General features: G+C 38.0%; 1 protein-coding gene across 3 annotated transcripts in view; it reads left to right on the forward strand.

Annotated features, from left to right (window-relative positions):
* LOC134673980 (RNA-binding protein fusilli) overlaps positions 1–25,045 on the forward strand; it is a 133,455-nt gene that overhangs the window by 32,110 nt on the left and 76,300 nt on the right. For all 3 annotated transcript variants that reach the window (XM_063532023.1, XM_063532024.1, XM_063532025.1), the window contains exon 2: positions 18,189–18,281. In XM_063532023.1, the coding sequence (XP_063388093.1) occupies positions 18,189–18,281 (93 nt within the window). The remainder of the gene's footprint in view (positions 1–18,188; positions 18,282–25,045) is intronic.

Below are 25,045 nucleotides of genomic sequence, written 5' to 3' on the forward strand. Positions count from 1 at the left end.
TCTGAGAGCTTCGCGAGTATATTTAATACACAGTGCAGGTATACTTACACATACAGTATGTTAAATCATGATCTAACGCCCAGACCATGGTCTGGGCGTCCAATATTTTGAGATTCATAAACTATGCCAAAAAGAATAGATAGTATAGAGGGGTCCTGTCATTGTAAATTTTGTAGTCACAGTACATTTACCGCCATCTATCGACACGACTAAAACTCAAAATGAAAACGTATAAAATTATCACAAAAAATATATATATATATGGATAAATGATTTTATCATTTTGATCCATGTTCATTCACTGATATCTATGTGTTAAAATTGTTAAATATGAAACGGTGTCGTCACGCCATCTAGCCGAGGATAGGCTAAAGGTGTGTGCAGCGTCTATCCGAGAATGACTTTTTCTTGATTTCCGAGGCACGTTTTTTCCTTGGACTTTATTCATCTTATACGAAGTTACATATATCTTTGACTATGCTATGCCATTGTATTGTCCGCGTCAGATTACCGTTGCTCATAATATTTTTGACGTGATAACGTCTTATAAATCGATGAACACCGGTAGCATGCATGAAAAATTGTCACGGTGTGGACAAATCTCCATGGTAAGGTTGTGGGCAGATCTCCATGGTAATGTTAAGGCCGTGTTTTCCACAACTCCCGACATAGCGCGTGCTCTGGCAAAGTGGCCAGTTACTGAGAAAGGTGTGTAACTGTCTAGGTCGTCCCGCCGTCTCCGTCTGGGCCAGCCGCGTCCGCGCCCTTCTTCTGGCATCCAGGTGGTAGCAACGCTAGCCCAAAAAAAAAATTTACATAATTCATCGTCAGAAAATATATGTAAGTAACAGACGATCCTCTGATCGTACTAAGTTACTATTAACCCATTTTAAACAACATACTTTTGTGATGAATCAAAGTCCTTCGTACAATCAATTACCTTTATTTTACTCTAAGTTCTTACTTCAACACTTTCGACATTCTTAACTTAACAAGCAGTAAGCCTTGCTACTCAATGTTACCGGTTCAAGCGCCAAAGCGAGAATGCCCCTTCCGCCCCATCGTAAGTTATATAAATTTATCCTTTTTCATCATTAGAATTGGCGGGTAGGAGAGAAGGGTCATTTTCGCGACTACCGACAGATTAATTAACAAATATTCGGGCAAACACAAATCATAATTTTAATCACTACCCATTGAATGCCAAAAGTTTAACATACCTCACACAAAATAATTACAATTTATTCTCGAAATCTTATGAAATATCACACTTTTAGGTAAGAAAGAGAACTAAGTGGTTGTGCTGAATATTTTAACTGTGTTGGATGCTTTTCGTTATTTGCCTGTTTGCTATGTAAATCCACTTTCCTATTTATACGTGTGTATTAAGATGTCTAGCATTGTAGTGTTGTACCTGAGTCAACAGTAAACACGTTTAGGTAGAGCAATTGTTAAATGTTATTATAATTATTATGTGGGGCATTATCTATGAAAAGGGACCTTATTGTCGATGGCGCTTACGCCGCACAGCGTCGCGCGGCATTTGTATTTATATCGGAGCATCATTAATAATAGTGTAAGCGCCATCGACAATAAGGTACCTTTTCATAGATAACGTCACATATGTATAAATATAGATAGGTATAAAAAACCGGACAAGTGCGAGTTGGACTCGACCAACCAGGGTTCCGTACTTTTTAATATTTGTTGTATAGCGGACATAGCGGGTAAGTCGCCAATAGCGACTAAAAATTGAAGTGAGTGAAAACCGTTGTCGTCTAAATAGTTCAACTTAGCCCTACTGGAAGGGCGTTCTAAAATGCCCTAAACCATTCACCTGTCACTCGTTCATTTAATTCACGTATGCTTTTGCAACGTTCATACGAGGCCGCTCGACTCAGTATGATATAACTTAAAATTATCTAATCTAATCGGAGTGTTTATTTGCTTTAGTTTGCATTTTTGTCCCTAGTTACGACAGGTAGTATAATAGTGAGTCATAAATAGAGTAAACTATGTATTTACCGTCTGTATCTTTAGGTATTTAAATAAAAGTAAACAGATAATTTGTGCATTTTCGGGTAGTACCTATAACGTTTATTGATTAACCAACCAAATACCAACCCCACCTGGATCTGTCACTGAACGACCTGACTTTAACCTACATTATTTGTTCATGTAATGTTTTCATCTACCCTCAACTGGCTTAAGAGGCTATATAGCGAACTTTAGGTAATAACCTAAAACCAATTTTAAGGCAATTTCGAGATTCGCTTCCATGTTTTTTCCACCCACTAACAACAAGTCAACACGCACGTACTTAAAAAAGAAAGTAACTTGCAACTTTCATGTCTGTCGTATCATTTTACCGCATAATTTACGAAAGGTCGTATCTACCTAAGCATTGCATAAGGAGTTTCGTCTTTTTGTGATTATTTTTTGTCCCTTGACTTCGTTGCCAAAAAGTCGTAACAGCCGACGACATAAAGCCAGTAGGCCGATTCAGTCAGATGTAACATTTTGTTATGGTTTTTAAACTGGTTTTGACACGATTTTGAAGATGACGACGACTTTTACTTCATATGCACCAATCAACTGGAGCGATTTTCAAAGCCGCATCAAACCCATAACATGTTTTGAAATCTGAATCGTATCGGGTTCCTTCCATGTTCCTTCTTTGTGTTACGACTCCTTAGAGCATTTAGAAACTGGAGACGCCTTGGCTGTCATTTTCTGTACAAAACAGTCTGCTGATTTTTGAGGGGGAGGGGTACGTCCAATGTATAGCTATTTGTACATGATTTGTACGTAGGTAACGTACAAATGTGTCGCTTAACTTCAAACTCGGGTAAATCCATTGGACCCTCTCAGCAAATATCTACCCTATTACATTTTCTTAATACTAAAATCGCATAATCTGACAGATGGATTTACCCGAGTTTGAAGTTAAGCGACTCAAATAGCCATGTCAGATAAACGTCAGTCCATACAAAAGTTTGCTCAATTGTGCAAGGTTTTTTGGCAGAGGGGTGACTGGGATAAGCTCTTAAAGGCGACTCCGGCTATTAAATACTCTATAGTTCGTTTTTTTTAGCATTAGAAAGAACTTGAAAGAAGGTAAGCGATCTTGACATGTCTTTTAATTGAAAAACGCTTTAAAAAAATCAGTAACTATTACTTATGAAAGCAGAAGAATATAAATGATCGTATTAGATTCATAATTGTTACATATTTGCCGTAACTAATTTTTTAAATGTGTTTTTCCATTAAAAGACACATCAAGATTGTTTTCCTTTTTTCTAATGCTAAAAAAACGAACTATAAGTACGACCATACTGACCATAGTACGACTCCCTTCGGCTGTTACGCCTTTACGAAAGTCAGTTTAGTCGTTTTTTTGGTAAAGTTGTCACCTTTATTTTGTTTTTGCGGTCTATTTTGTTGCACAATCCGGTTGTAACCAGTTATTTGGGAGTTAATAGCCATAAAACTGGTATAGAGGTAGTTATTACGGATCTTTTCCCGCGACGTAAGTATAATCAATACACCTTTGCACTATAATGACTGATATAGTACCGTAAAACCATCCAATTATAGTCTAAAATACAGGGTGTTACTGACCATCAGGCTTTAAATCCAGGGCTCGATTGTACTCGCTAAACTGAGCTACTTTTATTATGGCACCAACCCCGAAATCCCAAAAAAAATTTTTGAGTTTTCATACATTTTGTCTGATCAGATGTCGACGTTTTCTATGGATAAGCCAAAAAAAATTCCCCGATTTTAGGGTTGGTCCCATAGTAAAAGTATCTCAGTTTAGCGAGTAAAATCAAGCCCTGGAATTAAAGCCCCACGGTCAGACACATACTGTATGTATAGCCGAACACTAACTCTAGTATATTATACTCTGCTGTATCTTTAGGTATTAATATAAAAATAAACAAACAATTTGTAAGTTTTCAGGTAGTTATAACATTTATTGGTTAACCATTAACCAACCAAGTACAAAACCGCCTGGATCAGTCACTGAACGACCCGACTTTAACCCACATTATTTGATCATCTAATGTTTTCATCTACCCTACTGGTTTAAGGAGCCATTTGAGGGTAGATTTTGTTTACTTTTATTTAAATACCCTAAAGATACAGACTAGTTTAAGAGGAATATACCTATCTTGTTTGTAAATAAATGATTTTAAGATGCCTACACAAATTTTTACTAAATTTTATGTACTTATATTAACCATAGCTACATAACGTCCATTACGTTTGACTTTTTTAGTATTTAGGGTTCCGTACCCAAAGGGTAAAACGGGACCCTATTACTAAGACTTCGCTGTCCCGTCCGTCCGTCCGTCCGTCTGTCTGTCACCAGGCTGTATCTCACGAACCGTGATAGCTAGACAGTTGAAATTTTCACAGATGATGTATTTCTGTTGCCGCTATAACAACAAATACTAAAAACAGAATAAAATAAAGATTTAAATGGGGCTCCCATACAACAAACGTGATTTTTGACCAAAGTTAAGCAACGTCGAGAGTGGTCAGTACTTGGATGGGTGACCGTTTTTTTTTTTTGCTTTTTTTTGTTTTTTGTTTTTTGCATTATGGTACGGAACCCTTCGTGCGCGTGTCTAACTCGCACTTGCCCGGTTTTTAGTTTTTTTGATTACTGTAAAATTTCTTGTAAGTTTTTAAACTTTCCTAACTCTTATAATAATTTTAAATTCGCTGTGATTCATATAAATACAACAAATTGTGTCTAAATATTTTCAATAATGTTAATATCCAAAGAAGCGCTGGTGGCCTAGCGGTAAGAGCGTGCGACTTGCAATCCGGAGGTCGCGGGTTCAAACCCCGGCTCGTACCAATGAGTTTTTCGGAACTTATGTACGAAATATCATTTGATATTTACTAGTCGCTTTTCGGTGAAGGAAAACATCGTGAGGAAACCGGACTAATCCCAATAAGGCCTAGTTTCCCCTCTGGGTTGGAAGGTCAGATGGCAGTCGCTTTCGTAATAACTAGTGCCTACGTCAAATCATGGGATTAGTTGTCAAGCGGACCCCAAGCTCCTATGTGAGCCGTGGCAAAATGCCGGGATAACGCGAGGAAGAAGAAGAAGTTAATATACAAAGAGAAAAATGGTTACTACCAACCACTTTCATCATTTTAGAATAAAGACTAATATTTGAATTAGTTCATAAATGGCGAATAGCACCCAATATATACTAAAAATAACATTGGTATTGACACTTCATTAATTGTTTTGAACTTGTAGGCCACAGTTCTTATTGGACAGAGGTGAAACCACCTCACGTTTCGATTTTTATCAAAGTTAAAATACTGGTTATGATAATTAGACTAGTCTACAGCATGACTGGATTCTAGACTTCTAATTTTAATGGCTCCGGTTTGGTCATTTGCGGACCATTTCTGAATACACGTGCATAATTATAGAAATATGATTGGTATGCGTATATGTTTGAAGAACACTTTAAGACAACACTGACACCACAACAGACTGGGTGCCTAGCCAACGTGCCAATTTTGAGCTTTTGAGGAATTACTTTCTTATGCGACTAAATATAATGCAATTCAAGATGGCCGCCATTTTATGATCGTGAAAAAAAATAACAAAACGCTTTTTATGGATCTAATATGATTGGCCTAGTAATATTTATATTTCTAGCAATTTTTTAAATCGGGCAAATAATTTGCATTATTACTAATAATTCGGATACAAGTATGAATAAATATTAGCGCTTTATATTCGCAAATATTCAATTAGAATTCAGTGCAGTAGCCTCAATACTTAATTACAGGAAACGACTTTCAAATGGATTTAATAACTAGCAAGGCGCCATTCATTTATCACGTAAGACTGTTTTTGCCAGATTTTGACCCCCTCCCACCCCTATGTAAGAAAAAATAAGAATAGTCTGGCCCCTCCCTCCAAAATTACCATATGTTACGTAAAAATGTAAAAGAAAAAAATAGTACACGTGTGGTTTATTTAAAAAAAAAAAACGTGTGTGTGTTTTTAAAAAAAATGTTTGGCATGTTTATTTGTACCTACAAAGGTACTGGAATTCTATCTACCAGTAGACATAAGAAAGCAATTCAAAATTTGCATTTTTTTACTTTGCTTCACATGTGAATAAAATGCAACTTTGAAGACTTTTTGCAAGTGCAAAGTAAGTCTTTCCCAGCTGGTGTGGTGAAAATGATCTTGACGCCACTCTATTGTTACGAGAATAAGAGCGCGTCAAGGTAATTTTGAACACCTCGCCCGCTTAGCAAGTTCTGCTGTTGAATGTAGTACCATTAATAAGACTTATAGTACCATTGACTAAGTTCCAAGGAAAATAAAACTAGGCGCAAAGGTCTAAGGGCGAGTTCAAGAGCAAAAAACCACGTATAATTACCTACAGAATAACACAACGTAAACAACTAGTTAAATAGGTTTCTGAGAAATGTACGGACATTTTACGGCGAACTAGGTATAAGCGGATTATAAATGTTATAAAACTTATAAATTAAAACACGACTTTACACGACTCATAAATATGTAGGTACATTCGCCATCAGATATATCGGAGCGACCGAGGTGCTCAAAAATATCTGAACACGCACTCTAAAGGTGGGATCAGACGGTTCACTCGGATGAATGTTCACTCGAGTGAATGTTTCATTTTACTTTCACTTCACGTTCACACGGCTGCTGAAAAGATTAATTAATTTTTTCCTTGCCCTTTGCTGTGCCCATGGCATGGGCATTGGGCACATAAGAATTTGGAGCCCTTTTGGAAAGTAGAGAAAGCTAATTAAACTAACATTTTTGCTCTATGATCTTCTATTTAATAAGGGTAATTAAATATACTGTTACTCTCTGTCCTTTGGGGCCCCCTGAGGATGGGGGCCCGGGGCTCGGGCCCCGTGTGCCCTTATGGTAAAGACGGTACTGCGTTTAGTAATAGGTACCACTGTTGTATATGTACATTGTAAATAAAGGCATAGGATTAAAAAAAAACGCTAACTCATACTAAAAAAGTGTGGATTTCGGTCCGTCATTTCGTTTTATTGTTGTCATATTCGCACCAACGAATCATATAAAACATTAAATTCATTAAACATTCTAAAATTATATGAGAGCTAGCCGTGTCAACGACCTTTTGTGTTATGTAAACTAGACGAACATATACAATAAACTGTAATAGATATAATACCGGGTGTGGCCTGTACCACGAGCAAAAAATTAAAACATAGATTGTACTCCTCAAACGGTGGTCCTCAAAATTATGAAGTATTTAGACTCGCTATTTTTCATACAAAATAAATATTATCCTCAATGGACGCCATCGCCACGCCATATCATTGTGATTGACGTTGCTTGTCACGCCTTAAACATAACAAAATTCGCAATACATTGCGTCTTAGAATAAACTTTAAAGTGTATTAAAAATCAAACCACAAGTTATTTTTAAAAGTCGCTGAACAAATATTGGTCAGTATGAGGAGTACCTACAGCCTTTTAATTTTTTGCTCATATTACAGGCCACACCCGGTATAATACATTACATATGACTAGTTTCGTAATGTCTAGCGGATTATGTAGATTGTATTGTAGCTATATATAGCTCTTATTTAATTTCACAGTGTAAACCAGCGGTTCTCAAACTTTTTTGGTGACGGAACCCTTTTGGAAAGCGAAATATTTGACGGAACCCCAAATGTAATATTTTCGTTCGTCACTGTCGACCAGATATACCTATTGTTTTTTTCTTATCACAACAGAGGCTTTGCGGAACCCTAGGGTTCCGCGGAACACACTTTGAGAATGGCTGGTGTAAACATATATCAGATATATGTACCTATATAACATAAACAAAACATACAGTATGTATATAAACAATACATGTTAATATTTTAACAGTAAATATTACTTCTTACTACGTATTATTTGTTTTACAAGTCAAGTCAATAATAATTATATGTTTTACAAAGTTTTACATCGTACTAATATTGATACCCGAGCAAGCGAAAGTTTCCAAAATATTTTTTTAAACGATTAAGGCCTGGATGCGTCAGCATGTTTTAGGTTTTTACTATAATTAAAGGCGTTTGGTTAAATTAATATTGATTTAGGTGTGTGTTCACACATTATAGTTCGTTTTTTTTAGCATTAGAAAGAACTTACAAGAAGGTAAGCGATCTTGACATGTCTTTTAATTGAAAAACGCTTTATAAAAATCAGTAACTATTACTTTTGAAAGCAGAAGAATATAAATGATCGTATTACATTCATAATTGTTACATATTTGCCGAAACTTATTTTTAAAATGTGTTTTTCAATTAAAAGGCCCATCAAGATTGTTTATCTTATTTCTAATGCTAAAAAAACGAAAGGTAAGAGTTATTTTCGTCTAATTTCTATCACGCGCGATCCACATGTCTATAAATAACCAATAAATTCGTATTTCTTAATTATTGGTGCGCGAGGTTGTTGTGCAACTGTACAGTCAGCATCAAATATATCGGAGCGGCCGAAGCGCTCACAAATATCTGAACACGCCTCTATTGTCAATGCGTTAGAGTGCGTGTTCAGATATTTTGACCACCTCGGCCGCTCCGATATATCTGATGGCGACTGTACTGTATCGTCAATATCGTCATCGTCTGCGGTTTTTCCTCTTATTATACCTCATAAAAAACTGGCATGTAATGATAATGACAGATTAAAGTTATTAGGAGGTTGATCGGTCATTATCATTGCTGCTTATCTGCAATTATAATAACTATAAAATTAAAAAATCTCCTTGCCTAGAGAAGAGTCGTGGAACGTAAGGATTTTCCATGGGTGCCATACATTCCACGATTCTTCTCTTTCCTCGAAGATTCTAAGCTACTTATACATACGCTATAACTAGCTAGGGAATCAAATGGGTTATTAAGTAACTCTCACTAATCTTCCGTAAAAACCACGCTTTATGAGCAAGTATGATGAAAAGAAAATGAATAAACTCTCGAAAGTTATTTGGCACCTTCCATTTTTCGGCTATAAAAACCTTCGTTAATTATACAAAAAATTATCATATTCATTCAATGAAAGGGCTTTAATAAAAATAAGGAAATATGTATGTCAAATTTGAAAGGTTTCCATCAGATACAAACAAACATTACGTCAAACCGGGCCCGTCAAGTTTCTTAACCACAGGTATAAATATCTGTACATATTGGGACCTTATCACAAAGGGATAAGGCACACAAATGTATACATATTTATGAAGACGGGGACTTGTAGAGGCGCGTGGGCGACAGGCTGTTTATAATGTTCATATGTATAACCATAAGTAAAGGGACTCTGCCACAGAATAAATAATAGTACTAGCTACAGAAGACTCACTCCCTAACAAAACGCGTCTGTCACGATCAGCATAGATATGGCCGCGAGGTGGCGACAGCGCCACGCGCGGCTTATGGCAAACCCCAAAATTGGGGTCGAACGGATGTACTTTTAGCTACATGTATGGAACTTGCTAACTATGTAAACAAAAGTCACTAATAAATTCATCATTCTTTGACAATTTCAATATGGCGGTTTGTTTACATAGTTAGCAAGTTCCATAGAATGACACTTTATTTGATTTGAACTTTCACGATTTTCACAAATTATTTAATTGTATAACGGGACTTAAACCCTAAAATCCTTTCACAGAAGAGCGGAGAGCCATTAAAATAAAAAAAACATTGCAATTTCAATCGAGACGAGGATTTTAAGATCTCATCCACATGGAATCCAGTCATTAGTGTTTTTCAATTAAAAGACACATCAAGATTGTTTACCTTATTTCTAATGCTAAAAAAAAGCAAGCAGATAAACAAAACCAAGTGCGGGTAGTTCGATAAACTCGCGCGGCAGATGTTAGCCAGTCTTCTCCGAGACCACGGGGACAACACCGTCCTCGAAACGTTGGAGGTAAATCTTAAAACTTACATATACGCGCGATTAAGACCCGTTATACAATTTTATAATTGTAAAATCAGTGTTTAAAGAAAAACTGCCTGTAATGCACCCGAATAGTCGTGGAATCTCTAATCGCATCAGCTATACACAGGGCGCCGTCTTAAACTATGCTGGGGCCCCTGGGCACTTAAGAATTTGGGGCCCTTTTGGAAAGTAAAGAAAGCTAATTAAACCAACATTTTTCCACTAATGATCTTCTATTTATTATGGGTAATCAAATATACTGTTACTGTCTGTACTCTGTAGTTCGGGGCCCCCTGAGTATGGGGGTGCCCTTATGGTAAAAACGGTACTGGCTATACTGATTATCTTAATAACACAAACCTGTTTGGCATCGCATCGCACTGATATGATAACTACATTAATATACGTATGAATCGCCTCCTAAGGCCCGGACATACAAATCAAAATTCTAAAATTTGCCATGGAAATTCGAATCTATAGTGTAGGAAATAGAGTTGATTTTGCGTTCTTGGAAAATTTAACGAAATAAAGAAAAAGCGACTCTGTTCCGATTGAATAGGATTTAAGTTTCATCGAACTGATGAGGTACTATAGGTAGGACTTTGGGCCTTAGGAGGATAGGATTGTTGTGTTTACGTGTTAAAAGAACAGGTTGCAGTGTTATGTTTACGAAGCGACATCGCCGTAAGTCTTAGCCAAGGTAAACAAATAGTGTCAATTAGCAGATAAATCTGGTTTTTAGTTTTAAGCCGACTTGCACCATTTCACTTACCCAGGGTTAAGCGGTTAAACTGTTAACCCAGTGTCAAATTGTACTGGTATCCATGGTAACTCCAGGTTTAATCGCTTTACCCCGGGTTAGTGGAATGGTACAAGTCGGCCTTAGTGACCCATTATTCAAAAACCGGTCAAGTGAGAGACGGACTCGCCCACCTAGAGTTCCGTACTTTTTAGTATTTGTTGTTATAGCGGCAACGGAAATAACGTGTGAAAATTTCAACTGCCTTAGTTATCACGGTACATGAGATACAGCCTGGTGACAGACAGATAAATAGACAGTGGAGTCTTAGAAATAGGGTCCCATTTTTAACCTTTGGGTAACCCTAAAAAGGCAGTTTCAATTTAAAGGTCCTTTTCAAATCCTGGGTGCGTATCGTTTCGCGAACGAAACGCAACTGTCACTGTCGCACTAACATAGAAGAGTGAAAGAGCTAGAGACACAAAGCGTATCGTTATCGTAGCGCAAGAGATTGTCACCTTAGCTAGACTCCCAGGGATTACATTGCAAGTTTATAAATTTACTATAATTTAGTCTGTATTATAATTTAATTATAGTATATTTATGACTCTGCGTAATGCCTGATCAAGGTTTTCCACTCGAGTTGAATAACCTAGTCAGAATAATAGATGCATTAGAAACTCATTCCTTAATTCTATACCTATACATTTGTGTAATAACCTAGGTAATAACATACCTTAAACAGCTTGTATCTACATACATACTTGTTGATGGAATTTTTATCGATGCTTTTCTATGTACATATCTGTTTTCTGATTAGTCTGTACGGAAAGAGAAGAGTCGTGGAATGTATGGGGTTAAACGAGATACAATAATAGTAGGTATATATGTCAGCGGCCGATCGTAAGATCAGGCATATCGTGAAATTTCTAGGCATATCGTGAAACGTGAAAATCTTTGACTCGTTCCCTGAGTCGACGGACCCCCGCTACGCGGGGCTCCAATTTCTGGGCAGTTTGCCCTTCGGGCATCTGAAGCAACCTAACGAACTTATCTTACCTATAGATATTGGTTTAATGTGACTAGTTATCCTCAAAACAATACACAGGAACGATCTGTTTGATCTTACGACCGGCTGCCGACATATATATCTGGATCTCGGTAACGGCTTTAACGATTACGATGAAATTTGCTATATGGGGGTTTTCGGGGGCGATAAATCGATCTGGTCTTAGGTATCTTTTGGAAAACGCGAATTTTTGTATTTTTATGTCCCCCAGATATTATTTTAAACGTCAAACTTTTATGAAATTATGACGTATAAATAACACTTGCACTGCGTGGGCTATCCAAATCGCTGTAGACTTTCCTTGGTCTAACTTTACCCATTATTTAATGGTAACATTCCATTTCTAACCGCAGCTGCATAGAGCTGCACTACCGGTACTAAAAGCGTCGCTGTCATTGTCAATTTCCATAGTAAAATTGACAGTAATGCAGCTGCGGTTAGAAATGGAATGTTACCATAAATCTCCAGTCTCATAAAACCAGAAACGAATGAACAATATCAAGTACACAAGCATTATAAACATATGTGACTCATCATCAATTGCACGTGCAATAAATGAATTAAATTTACTACTTGAGTTGTCCCATTCACATGTTTATGGGCAATTAAGTCATATAATTTATAATAACTTATAATTTATAAGCGGAGAATCATAGGTACTATCTCTTTCTGTCGCCATTACTATCACCTAGAAGAAATATAGTGTCTGTATCTTTAAGTATTTAAATAAAAGTAAACAAACAATTTGTAAATTTTCGGGTAGTTATGACATTTATTGGTTAACCGACCAATTACAAAACCGCCTGGATCAGTCACTGAACGACCAGACTTTAACCTACATTATTTGATCGTGTAATGTTTTCATCTAAAGTGTCATTCTATGGAACTTGCTAACTATGTAAACAAACCGCCATATTGAAATTATCTTTGAATGATGAATTTACTATAGTTAATTTTTTTTAGCATTAGAAAGAACTTGGAAGGAGGTAAGCGATCTTGACATGTCTTTTAATTAAAAAACGCTTTTTAAAAATCAATAACTATTACTTATGAAAGCAGAAGAATATAAATGATCGTATTAGATTCATAAATGCTACATATTTGCCGTAACTTATTTTTAAAATGTGTTTTTCAATTAAAAGACACATCAAGATTGTTTACCTTATTTCTAATGCTATAAAAAAACGAACTATAGTGACTTTTGTTTACACGGTTAGCAAGTTCCATAGAATGTCATTTTAACCTCAACTGGCTTAAGGAGCCATGTGACGGTAGATTTTGTTTACTTATGTTTAAATACCTAAAGATACAGAGTATAAACATGGGCAAATAGGCACTAGAGTTCAGTGTTGCCAACTTGGCATAAATGATGCCAGATCTGGCATATTTTCACTTGCTTTGGCACCAACATTTCCATTTAGCATCTGGCATATTTTTTAGCATAATCTAGTCTAAGCCAAGTTTGTACCAACTTGGCAGCAACAATATGCGCCATCGCCTTATGTGGTTCATATTTTCATATGAATTTTGACTTTTGTGGACGGATGGACGTCGACGGACTATATAAAGTTGGTAGGTAGATCTTGTCAGTAAAAAAAGGCGATGTGTTTTTTTTTTGTGTTTTAAGTGATTGAGTAATTTCAAGTGATATTTTATAACGCCACCTAGCGGCCATATCTGTGCTGATCGTGACAGACGCGTTTTGTTAGAGAGCGAGTCTTCTGTACCTAGTACTATTATTTATTCTGTGTCTGTGGTTAGAGTACGTGTTCAGATATTTTTGAGCATCTCGATCTCGGCCGCTCGACTAAGATGAGCTTCATTCGATAGGTCGGTAAGTGGTAGCGGTTAGTTTCCGATGCGCACACGCACGCTATGCTTGTTAGGTCCGATGATTCAATGTAATATGGTATTCGAATGTTATGTAATGGCAATCATCATAGATTACTTTATCATCTTGATTCGATGAAGGATGACAGCGTGAATGTCGATTTTCCGACCTGAGGGGCTACCGCGAAAACCGAAATTCGCAAATTGGGGAGATCTTTCTCATTTACTCCAATGAAGGCGTAATTAGAGTGACAGAGAATGATGCCCGCAATTTGCGAACTTCGATTTTCGCGGTTATAGCCCTGGAAACGTAAAACGTGACTCACAGCACGTTTATTCACTGAAAGTAAGTGAAAAATACTCTGTCAACTGATGGTAGAGGCACTGATCTGGGTGTGTAGCCAAGGGGTCGTCCAGAAATCACGTGGTCATATTTGCCCTATTTTTGACCCCGCGTTCGCGTTCACCACAATCTTCAAATTTTATTGGGTAAATACGCATATAAAATAGAGCCGATTATTTGAGATGATTAAATTTTTGAGTAATATTGCAGATTTGGCTTTCCCGTTTTGAAAAAAAATTACACGTGATATCTTCTCTGACCCCCTCTACCCCATCGTGTTCATTCGTGATATTTTTCTTGCGTAGGTATTGGCAAGAAATAAGCGGTTTTGGCTTATTTACAATGTCAGTGGTGGTTATTGCTATAACTGTTCCAAATTTTAGGTATTTACTCGTACGTCAAACGGTGTCCGAGAAAAACGCGTTTACCTAACTGATTTGCAAGACCGAAGTGATCCCATAAGTGTTTTGTCACAGAATAAATAATAGTACTAGGTACAGAAGATTCGCTCTCTAACAAAACGCGTCTGTTACGATCAGCGCAGATATGGCCGCTAGGTGGCGACAGCGCCACGCGCGACTTATGGCTAGCCACCAAAATTCTTGTGAGACGGATTGTAGCTACAAGGCCTGCTACACGGTCGCCGACAAGCCCCCAAACCGCGTGGCCTTGGTCTGTCCCGGACCGTGTAGACGGTTGTTACCAACAAAATTTGACCAAAACTGTCCAAGGACAGACCAAGGTCAGACGGTTAGAAGGCTTGTCGGCGACCGTGTAGCAAGCCTTTACCTGTTGCAAAGCGACGAAATCGCGGAGTGAGCCACGCCTGGTTCCGTGAACAAAGTTTTGCACGGAACACTAAAAATATGAAATATATCACCGAAAAGTCACAAGAATTTTCATTCTATTAATGCAGCTCGACACATACGTAGTCTTAGAGTCTAATGTCTCCTCTACACGATGGGCCAACGCCGGCCACTCCAAGGGACGCAGCCATGCGGTAGAATGAGATAGCAATATCACTTGCTCACTCTAACGCATAAAAGCGTCACTTAGAGTGGCCGGCGTTGGCCCATCATGTAGAGGAGCCATAAAACGCAATAACAAATAGTTAAGGTGACAGTCTATTTCCAACGACAGCTGCATTACTGTTCATTTTACTATGGAAATTGACAATGACAGCGACGCGTTCAGTACCGGTAGTGCAGCTGCGGTTAGAAATGGAATGTCACCATTAGGTATCCATTCGGCAGCAAAGTAAACGAAAAACTAAGACATAACCGGTAATTTAAAATCTACAATTGTCTCTACACCCATGTTTAATAACAATTAATGTCAATGTCGAAAGACAGACGTAGCATTATCTAAATTAATTTGTGTGCTCAGATCCAAGATGGCGGCCCATTGTCGCGATGACATTTGGCCGTACCGAGCATGCGCAATGCGTGTCGCGACCCCTCTTTGCATACAATGCTTAAAAAAAAACGCTAAGCTCTCTGGTTTTGGAAAACATATGGGAAATTAGGCGATGAATAGCGAAAACGTTTGAAAAATGTGTGATTTCGTGTCGTACTTTCTATTTTTTTCCTTTTTAAGGACGTCGTTGTCCTTATCTGTCATTTTGACTTATGTATTTGTAAGAAACAACCCCTGTTTTATGAATAACCCCTTATTCATAAAACTTTATGGGCCTGATTTATCCTTTTCTTACAAATACATAAGTCAAAATGACAGATAAGGACAAACGATTATTAGCTAATTGGGGTTTGTAGCGCGTTTATGAAGAAGGGGGTAAAGGGGGTTAATTAATACAGTAGAGTAGGGTTTAAATTTTGGTAGGTACTTAAGTTCTGTATGATAAAAATACGAGATATAAAAAAGTTATTCTGTGTGTGTGCGTCTGTGTGACTATATTTTCACAAACATATTTTTTATTTCAAATTGGGATAGAGTCGCACCAAACAAAGTCTGCAGCGGATTTGATAGCCCACGCAGTGTAAGTGTTATGTAAGTATAAGTACGTCACGATTTCAAAGAAGTTTGACGTTTAAAATGACACTTGCACTGGGTGGGCTATCAAAATCGCTGCAGACTTTTTACGGTCTGACTATAGCGAAAATTATATAGTGATTGTAAAGATAAGGCCCACTTGCACCATCCCACTAACCCGGGGTTAAGCGGTTTAACCGTCAACCCAGTGTCAAATTGTACTGTTAACCATGGTAACTCCAGGTTTAACCGGTTAACCCCGTGTTAGTAGAATGGTGCAAGTGGGCCTAAGATAAATAAAGTCTCAAGATTATTCCCGCCTCTTGTTTACTAACATTGACTGGAGCCTGGAGCTGATTGGTTAACGGTTCAAATTGAAAATTGCATTTCACTACCACGAAATTAGACTTTAGCATCGTAGTAATAAGATTTAAAATCAACTACAGCATAAATAGTTGGCAAGCTGGCTTCTCATTCGCCAGGCGTTTGAAATTGGAACATGCTGGTCGCATGTGGGTTCGGATTGCGAGAAACAATATGGCTACCGTTTCTCCGTAAAATATAGGAGGATTAGAGATGAAAACTCTAAGGCAATACTGATAAAGATTATATTTGAATGACTGACGTATCATGCCGTTTTAAAATAGGACGTTAGCTAGTTATTTAAGCAAAAACGTATTTGCCTAGATGGTATTGCATTAAGGACATTAGGTTGTTTGGTTAAAGTTCAAATTTTAACTAAGTTGCCCATGTCAGCTAACCACTTGTAGCAATAAAATGACTACATAATGTTACAAGTGTTACATACAACCTATGTAATCCGTAATTCCGCACGAAAAGGGACTTTTTGTAGAATGAGGTATACGTCATTATTCAATAATAACAAGTTTTGTGACGTACCGTAAAATGGGGTGAGTAGGGTCAAAACTGAAATTCAAACCTCGATAACATTTTATTTTTACATATGAAAACTGAATGGTGTATATAATAAGTGTTCCGGACGTTTGTATTTTAGTTTTTATTTTATTTTGGGTAGTTCCATTTCCATTTCATAACTTTGACGATAAAGAGGAAAACCCACCTCACCCCGTAGTGCCTCGTATTTGGGGTGAGAGGGGTTTTCATACAAAGGTGATTTTGGAAGATTGTTGGATCGATTTTTTTATTATGCGTATTACTATAGCTCCATTTTAAATTGGAATACATTATTTTTGTAGCAGTAGCCTTAAAATCCCTTCTCACCTCCCTCTCAAACCTTCTCTCCCCATTCATTACCCACCTTTCCCCGCGAAACCTACTCACCCCGTTTTACGGTACGGTAGTACAATTAGTTATTCTGTGGCACAGACCTGTATTACTGGAACCACACATTTATCAAATATAGTCTGCCACAAGACAACTTTTCAACGTTTCACATGTAGAAAATACATTGTTAAAAATTGGGTAATGTACGGAAGTACGGAACCCTTGGAACGCGAGTCCGACTCGCACTTGGCCGGTTTTGGATACGCATTACGCAGATTGTTTGATAGCGAATTAGTGTGAAGTGAACCCTCTAATGGCGTGTGACGTAACGGATCCCTCTATTTTTGGCGTTTTTATAGGACATGTATTACGCAGTATTAGTGTGAAGGTGACAGAGGTTTCAATGATTGTAAGGGCGTTAATTAATTTGTTTATTTTATTAAATTACAGAAGTTGTAATCTAAATTGTTTATACGACAACGGTTTCACTCACTTGAATTTTTAGTCGCTAAACAATAAACAATTTAAAATATCACGAAAGTTTAATATCGAAGTTGTAATCTATCTGCGAAACTTACTGATTATACGAGCCAGGATTTGAACCCGCGATCTCATTATTGGAAGTGAGAGTGAGAAGTCAGATCCACTCGGCCATCATTGGCCTGTCACATAAATAGGATGATGGTTTAAACAGCGTCTACAGTGCGGCACTTCCGCAAATGACTATTAAGCCCAATGCGAGAGCGGCAGCCGCGACCGCATAGCTGGCAGCTGGCAGGAGAATGCCGAGCCCGGTGACGAAGGTGGGAGAGCGGCGCGCTGGTGTGTGTCTCAGTTCTCGCCTAGTGTGAAGTAGGCTAAACCACGCTTTATCGTGTGCAACTACCCCTTCACCCAGGGTTTTCCTCCAGTGGTCGCGATCTTCAGCCTCCCTTTCCCACTCGGCCACCACCGCTCATATTACGTTCTATTTTGTTTGCAGGTGATCGGAGAACGGGAGTATGCCGTCCGGCCGACGCGGAGGCCCTCGGAGGAGCTCCAGACCGGGCAGCCCCTAGAAGTAGTTGTACAACAGGTGAGTTGTGCTAAAATAACCCTTTTAGGGGTTATTTGCGGACGGTCTACAACGCAAAATGACTAGTGTAATAGCTCCTCTACACGATGGGCCAACGCCGGCCACTCCAAAGGACGCATTTATGCGTTAGAGGGAGCAAGTGATATTGCTATCTCATTCTACCGCATGGCTGCGTCCCTTGGAGTGGCCGGCGTTGGCCCATCGTGTAGAGGAGCCATAATATTTTGCCTAATATATCACTTTTAGTCTACATCGCGAACGGTCCGCTTTCGCGGGTCTCCTATTCTATGCTGTTTGGCCTTCGGCTATTTAAACATAACTTACGAACCTAACCTACCCTAGTGATATAAAAAAGTGGGCATTTTGCGATCTAGACCGTTCGCGACGTAGACTAGAAGGGATATAAGCAAAATATTATACTAGTCACAGACAAAACATCCTCGTTACAACAAAACATAGTCGCGCTACCCCCTCTGCCACGCATACGGTAATTTTACTCCATGTTCGAGTCGAAAGTGCTTTGTGTGACGTCCGTGTCTTTGAACGGACCAATCACGGCACGGGACTTCGCTCACCTCGTCCCGCGCACCCCCGCATTTTTGGCATTATCGGTTGCATGAAATAATTGCTCTAAACTCGGTCTAGAGGATTCCTATTAGTCTGTGATACTAGTCATTATGCGTCCTAGACCGTCCGCGATTAACCCAATTTTAGGGGCTTTGCTTCCAACTTTGAAAATTACCCTAATATGTCTCCGACTTAAGGAATGCAATCTCGCACCGAGATTGGCGATTTGAGATCTCGCACGAAAAATGTGAATCGAGATTGAGTGTTTCGATATCGAAATTAATCTCGAACAGGTTAGTTTGTATGTTTTTAATTGGTATACATAAAAGACACTTGACAGGTCATATTTTAACACAAGTTTATGACACTTTTGAAGGTCAACGCGATGTAAATATATGCTAAATACCGAGTATGGGGCTCACACAGTTATCAGATGCACTTTCTCTGAACCTGAACTGTAAACAATATAGGTATGAGGAACTTATTATGTGAATACAGATTAAAAAATGAATTCAGCTTACCCCTCTCAACCCTCCAAATTTCCCCCTAAAATAAGAAATGAGCAGTATTTACTTATTTACAATGTCAGTGGTGGTTATTGCTATAACTGTTCCAAATTTTAGGTATTTACTCGTACGTCAAACGGTGTCCGAGAAAAACGCGTTTACCTAACTGATTTGCAAGATCGAAGTGATCCCGTAAGTGTTCCGTGAACAAATTGCACGGAACACTAAAAATATGAAATATGTCACCGAAAAGTCACAAGAATTCATTGTAATGCAACTCGACACATACTTAAGAGTCTAAAATATCTGCACAAAGGCTAGAGTTAGACCAAGAAAAGTCTGTAGATATTTTGATAGCCCACGCAGTGCAAGTGTTATTTATACGTCATAATTTCATAGAAGTTTGACGTTTACAATAACACACTGCGTGGGCTATCAAAATCGCTGCAGACTTTTCTTGGTTTAACTTTAACTGCGCAAAGGGTATTGAGGTTGAATGTTACCACACCCGGTAGTCTGTATCATAAACCTTTGTTTTTACGGCTGGTAACATTGTAATAATTATATGGCAACCTTGACTCTTGCGCAGCTGACGTCTTCGCGTGAAAACTGACGCGTTTTTACTACACTTGGTGATTGCTTTGTATCTAGAGTTAGAACAAGAAAAGTCTGCAGAGATTTTGATAGTCCAAGCAGAGCAAGTGTTATTTTAAACGTCAAGCTTCTATGGAATTATGACGTATAAATAAATAACACTTGCACTGCGTGGGCTATCAAAATCGTTGCATATTTTTCTTAGTCTAACTTTATCAATACATTTCTTCTAAGTAAATATGTGACGTTCCACGGGCAAAGGTCGACATCGGCGGTCGGCGCTTATGCTCTGAGGGCCTACCGCGAACCACGTTCGACGTGTTGCCTCTCTGTCGCACTTGTAAATTCGTACGTAAGTGTGACAGGGAGGCAACACGTCGAACGTGGTTCGCGGTAAGCCCTCTGGTTTCCTAGGATAGCGGTGCCGTCATATAGCGGCTGTCTCTATACAAATACTACGACATCCATATTTAGCCGTATTATTTAGTATGGAGACGGCCGCTATGACTGCACCGCTGCTGTCCTAGGAAAACCGATCTTTACTGTTATTAACGAGGCCCCAATACTGCGTTGCTACGCGATATAAGCGCCAACCGCCGCCGCCGTTGGAACCTAATGAATTTCAATACTTAACAAATTAACACATATGCGTGAAAGAATAAGGATCAAAGTCAAATGGCGTTTTAATTTAACAGTTTAAGGGCGATTGTGCACTACAATGAATTTTACTGTCCGGCAGTCCGAGTTTTCATGGTCCGATATGGCATGAAAAAAACGGATGATTGGCTTGTGCACTTGTCCGTCTTTTTACTCGCAGGTAGGTACTTACGGCGCAGTGGCATGAAGCACGTTTTTCATACCTGTCATCTCAGACCGAAAAAAAACTGTCCGGAATGAGGTAAAGTAAAATGTCGAACGGTAAAATTACGTCTAGTGCACAAGCTACTATATACATTTAATGGTGTGCCATATCGGACCGTAAAAACTCGGACTGCCGGACAGTAAAATTCATTCGCCCACATTCGTGCACAATCGCCCTAAATCTTCTGTCGAAAGATGGCAGTAAATTTACTGTGGCTACATAATTTACTTTGACAATCCGCGTCTATTTAAAATTCTCTTTGGTTTTAGTAAATAATAATGTTATACAGGGTGGCCAACGGGCATGCAGTTATTTTTTGGCCACTGTGTATATTCCATGTTATCGAATTAATATACTAAATCTACTTATTCATGATAATCAAAGAGAGATCTTGTATAAAAATGTAAATAAACTAGTTTCGATGACAGATCGCTGTTGAGATACCGTAATTAAGTTGATTTATATTGAAATATGCAAAATTTAAATTTCAATACCTGTTTCGCTAGTTCTTCGGAAAAAAGTGACGGGTGCTGTTTGTTTTGCTAATGATAGTCGATGTTACCTAAAAGGGAGCTAATGGGAAAGCTAATAGGAAATTAGAGAGAATCAAAAGATACCGGGTCGCCGCGCGAAATTTGCGACGGAAAATATAGCCGTCGCGCGTGTTTTTTTTTTCTCTTTGAAAATAACATCTGTGCCATTGATCGTTAGATCTAGATCCCTCGAATAGGTAAAATTCTACTGCTATTATGGCATGCAAGGTAACGATATCTGAAGGTAGGTACAACTAAAAATAAGTAAAAAAAAAAAATTTTTAGGGTTCCGTACCCAAAGGGTAAAACGGGACCCTATTACTAAGACTTTGCTGTCCGTCCGTTCGTCCGTCCGTCCGTCCGTCTGTCACCAGGCTGTATCTCATGAACCGTGATAGCTAGACAGTTGAAATTTTCACAGATGATGTATTTCTGTTGCCGCTGTAACAACAAATACTAAGAACAGAATAAAATAAAGATTTAAGTGGGGCTCCCATACAACAAACGTGATTTTTGACCTAAGTTAAGCAACGTCGGGCGGGGTCAGTATTTGGATGGGTGACCGTTTTTTTTGCCTTTTTTGCATTATGTAACGGTGCGTGTAACGAAACGTTACACTATCGACCTTCATACTATTTCTGGCACCATACAAATTCTAAATTCCCTTTTGAAATTCAAATCCTATTCCAAATTCCATTCAATGATTTTTATTTTCAGTTCGATCACATACTTTGATCGATAAACATCATTTTATCTAACGGACTGTACTTCCCAAGTTTCTAAACACGACCGTTTAAGTGTGATTTTTATTAGTAAACGTAATAATTCATAAGTGCGTGCAGTTCAGTATAGTGCTCGTTTTGTGGCCCTGCACACCTTCCAGATATATATCTACATCATCACCAAGGCACATATTGTAAGTTATTTGATTTCTAACCTTCTGAATTACGAAAGTGTTTTTATACATACCTATCTGTTAACACGTAACCTGTATTGTTACAGGTGCCTTTTTATATAATTAATAAATACCCCTCATCGCTCTGGATCCTGCCTTTTTATTCCCATCATCCCTGTGAGGCTCCTCTACCTGCCCCCTCACACTGGCGCCATCAACGTGATCAAACCCACCCGCCCTACGACGCAGAGCAGCCCTTCTCTTCGTGCCTCCTCCGCTACGCTCGTGCTCCTACTCCACGCCGACGCCTGCTACTTTTTGAAGACATATTTTTTTTTTTTTATCAATTTTATATATCTTGTAATAGTTAGCATAAGATTTTTTTCAAAATTCTAAAAGGTTATAGTCGACCCAACTCAAATTTTCGCAATATCTCTTGGCCTAACATCATTTTATTTAATTTTCTATTTTACAACCAACCTTTTATCTAATCCTCAACCGTTTAACCAAAATTCCCCCCTTAAATAACCAATTACATATACATCTATCATCATTCATCATCTTATACCAATTTATCTATATCTATTTTCTAATCCCTATTATGCCAGCGTCCTACGCTTTTTGTCGCGCCACATAACAAAACTCTTAACATAGTGATTACACAAAACATCTATCACATACAATTACACAATCCAAGATTTCCACTGAAATCTCACAAATTGGTTTCAATCCTAAGTGTTTTTAAAACTCCTTGGAGTCACTGAAGTGCGAACCAATCCTGACTTACGGCAGTACTGTTGGAGATAATCCGATAGCTTATCCTTCACCCGATTAAATAAATATACACAACTAAGCCTAATATCACAATAAACTTCTCCTTTCGATTCAATAAAAAATAAAATTTAATAACTACATATTTTATTTATATTGATAACATCAATTATTCTCTTCGTAATAGGTATCCACTTTAATAAACAATGAATCCAGCACTATTAAATAAACCTGAACTCATCTATGAGCTCAAACTCAGGAACATTCAGTTCCCAGCCACCGCGCAGGCTGATGATTTAAGACAGCTCCTAACTCCAAATTTATTCGCGGACCCGTGTTCGAATCTCTCCAGCCCATATGATCTTGAACAGGATATCACCGAAATTAGCAGATGCCTCACAATAGTTTCTTCTCAGCTACAGCTTGCGACCACCAACCAAGCGAAGCACGATAGAATAGCGGTTTTCTTATTTCATTTATATAACAGAATAGAACGTCTCTCTATTACCACTGAATTATCTCCAGAAATTATTGACAACTATTCGAAAATATGCGAATTATTGTCAAAATGTCAAACAAAATTTAACATGTCACAACCGTCAACAACAACGTCAACTTACGCGTCAGCAACCTCTTTGATAGATGATTCCACAAATTTAGACCTACTTGCTCGAAAATTAACCAACCTCTCTGAAGCAAAACCAAGCGATTTTAAAAAATTCAACTATAAAGGCGATAGTTGCCCTTATGATTTTATTCGAAACATCGAAGAGTTTGCAATTGCGCGTAACATTGACGACAAACGCTTACACAAATATATATACGATTTTTTATCAGGCACTCCTTTAGATTGGTATAGGTCAAAGAAAACAACCCTTACAGATTGGAAATCATTTAAAACCCACTTCTTAAAAGATTTCGAATTGCATGACCATGACCACAACTTACTACAAAATATACATTCCCGTAAACAAAAACAACATGAACGAATAATAATGTATTTTTCAGCCATGGAAGCCCTCTTTTCCAAATTACATGAACCCCTTTCTGAAAAACAAAAAATAGATATCCTCCGTAGAAACATGAGCCCTTATTACAGTTCCAGATTAGTTCCTACAGATGTTACGTCTATAGACACATTATTCCAATCGTGCAAATGGTACGAAAGCTGTAATACTACCTCTACTTATAGCTCTAGCAACTATACCAACATTCAACAAGATTCTAACCATACCCCCCCTTCCCAACCGTATATACCACCATTCCCATTTAATAAACCGGTCCATACTGTAACAGCACCACCTTCTACGTTACGTTACTCCTGTCCGCGTTGCAGAACAAACGATCATTCTTTAGATATTTGTACAAGTAAAAATATAGTATGCTTCCGCTGTGGCAAACAAAATGTCACTTTTGCAAAATGTACAGTTTGCCATAAATTTCCAAAAAACGCATAAAGGAGAAAAGTAACTTAAATAAAACTACTGCTACAGAATGGAACCAATGGTTAGATACCATTAAATTATTTATGTCATCATACAATACTACATCAGCACTTTTCACTCAAGATCCATACGATGAACGACCTTATGTCAACATCCAGACAAATAATTTAACTTTATGTGGCCTCTTAGACAGCGGCAGTGCTTTAACTATTTTCGGAAATAATTCCCATAAAATTCTCTTATCCCACAATTTTACCATAAATTACGACCATAAAGTCGTAGGCTCTGTAGCCGACGGCTACCCTATATACTCTATTGGTACAATTCAACTACCAATTTCGTACAAAAATATTGTGGCTATTATTACCGCTCATGTTATCCCTACTATAAAGCAACCCTTGATTCTAGGCACAAATTTTTGGAGAAAATTCAATATAGCTCCCCACATATTACCTGACATAACGTCATATTCTGATAAACATATAGATACCCTAGTTATTTCCACCTGCGACCAACACATCACTAATTATGACAACCTTTCTGAAACTCAACAGTTAATTTCAGATACTATTATTGAAAAATTTAAAAATA

Source organism: Cydia fagiglandana, chromosome 19 (genome assembly GCF_963556715.1).
Source record: "Cydia fagiglandana chromosome 19, ilCydFagi1.1, whole genome shotgun sequence".
Classification (NCBI taxonomy): domain Eukaryota; kingdom Metazoa; phylum Arthropoda; class Insecta; order Lepidoptera; family Tortricidae; genus Cydia; species Cydia fagiglandana.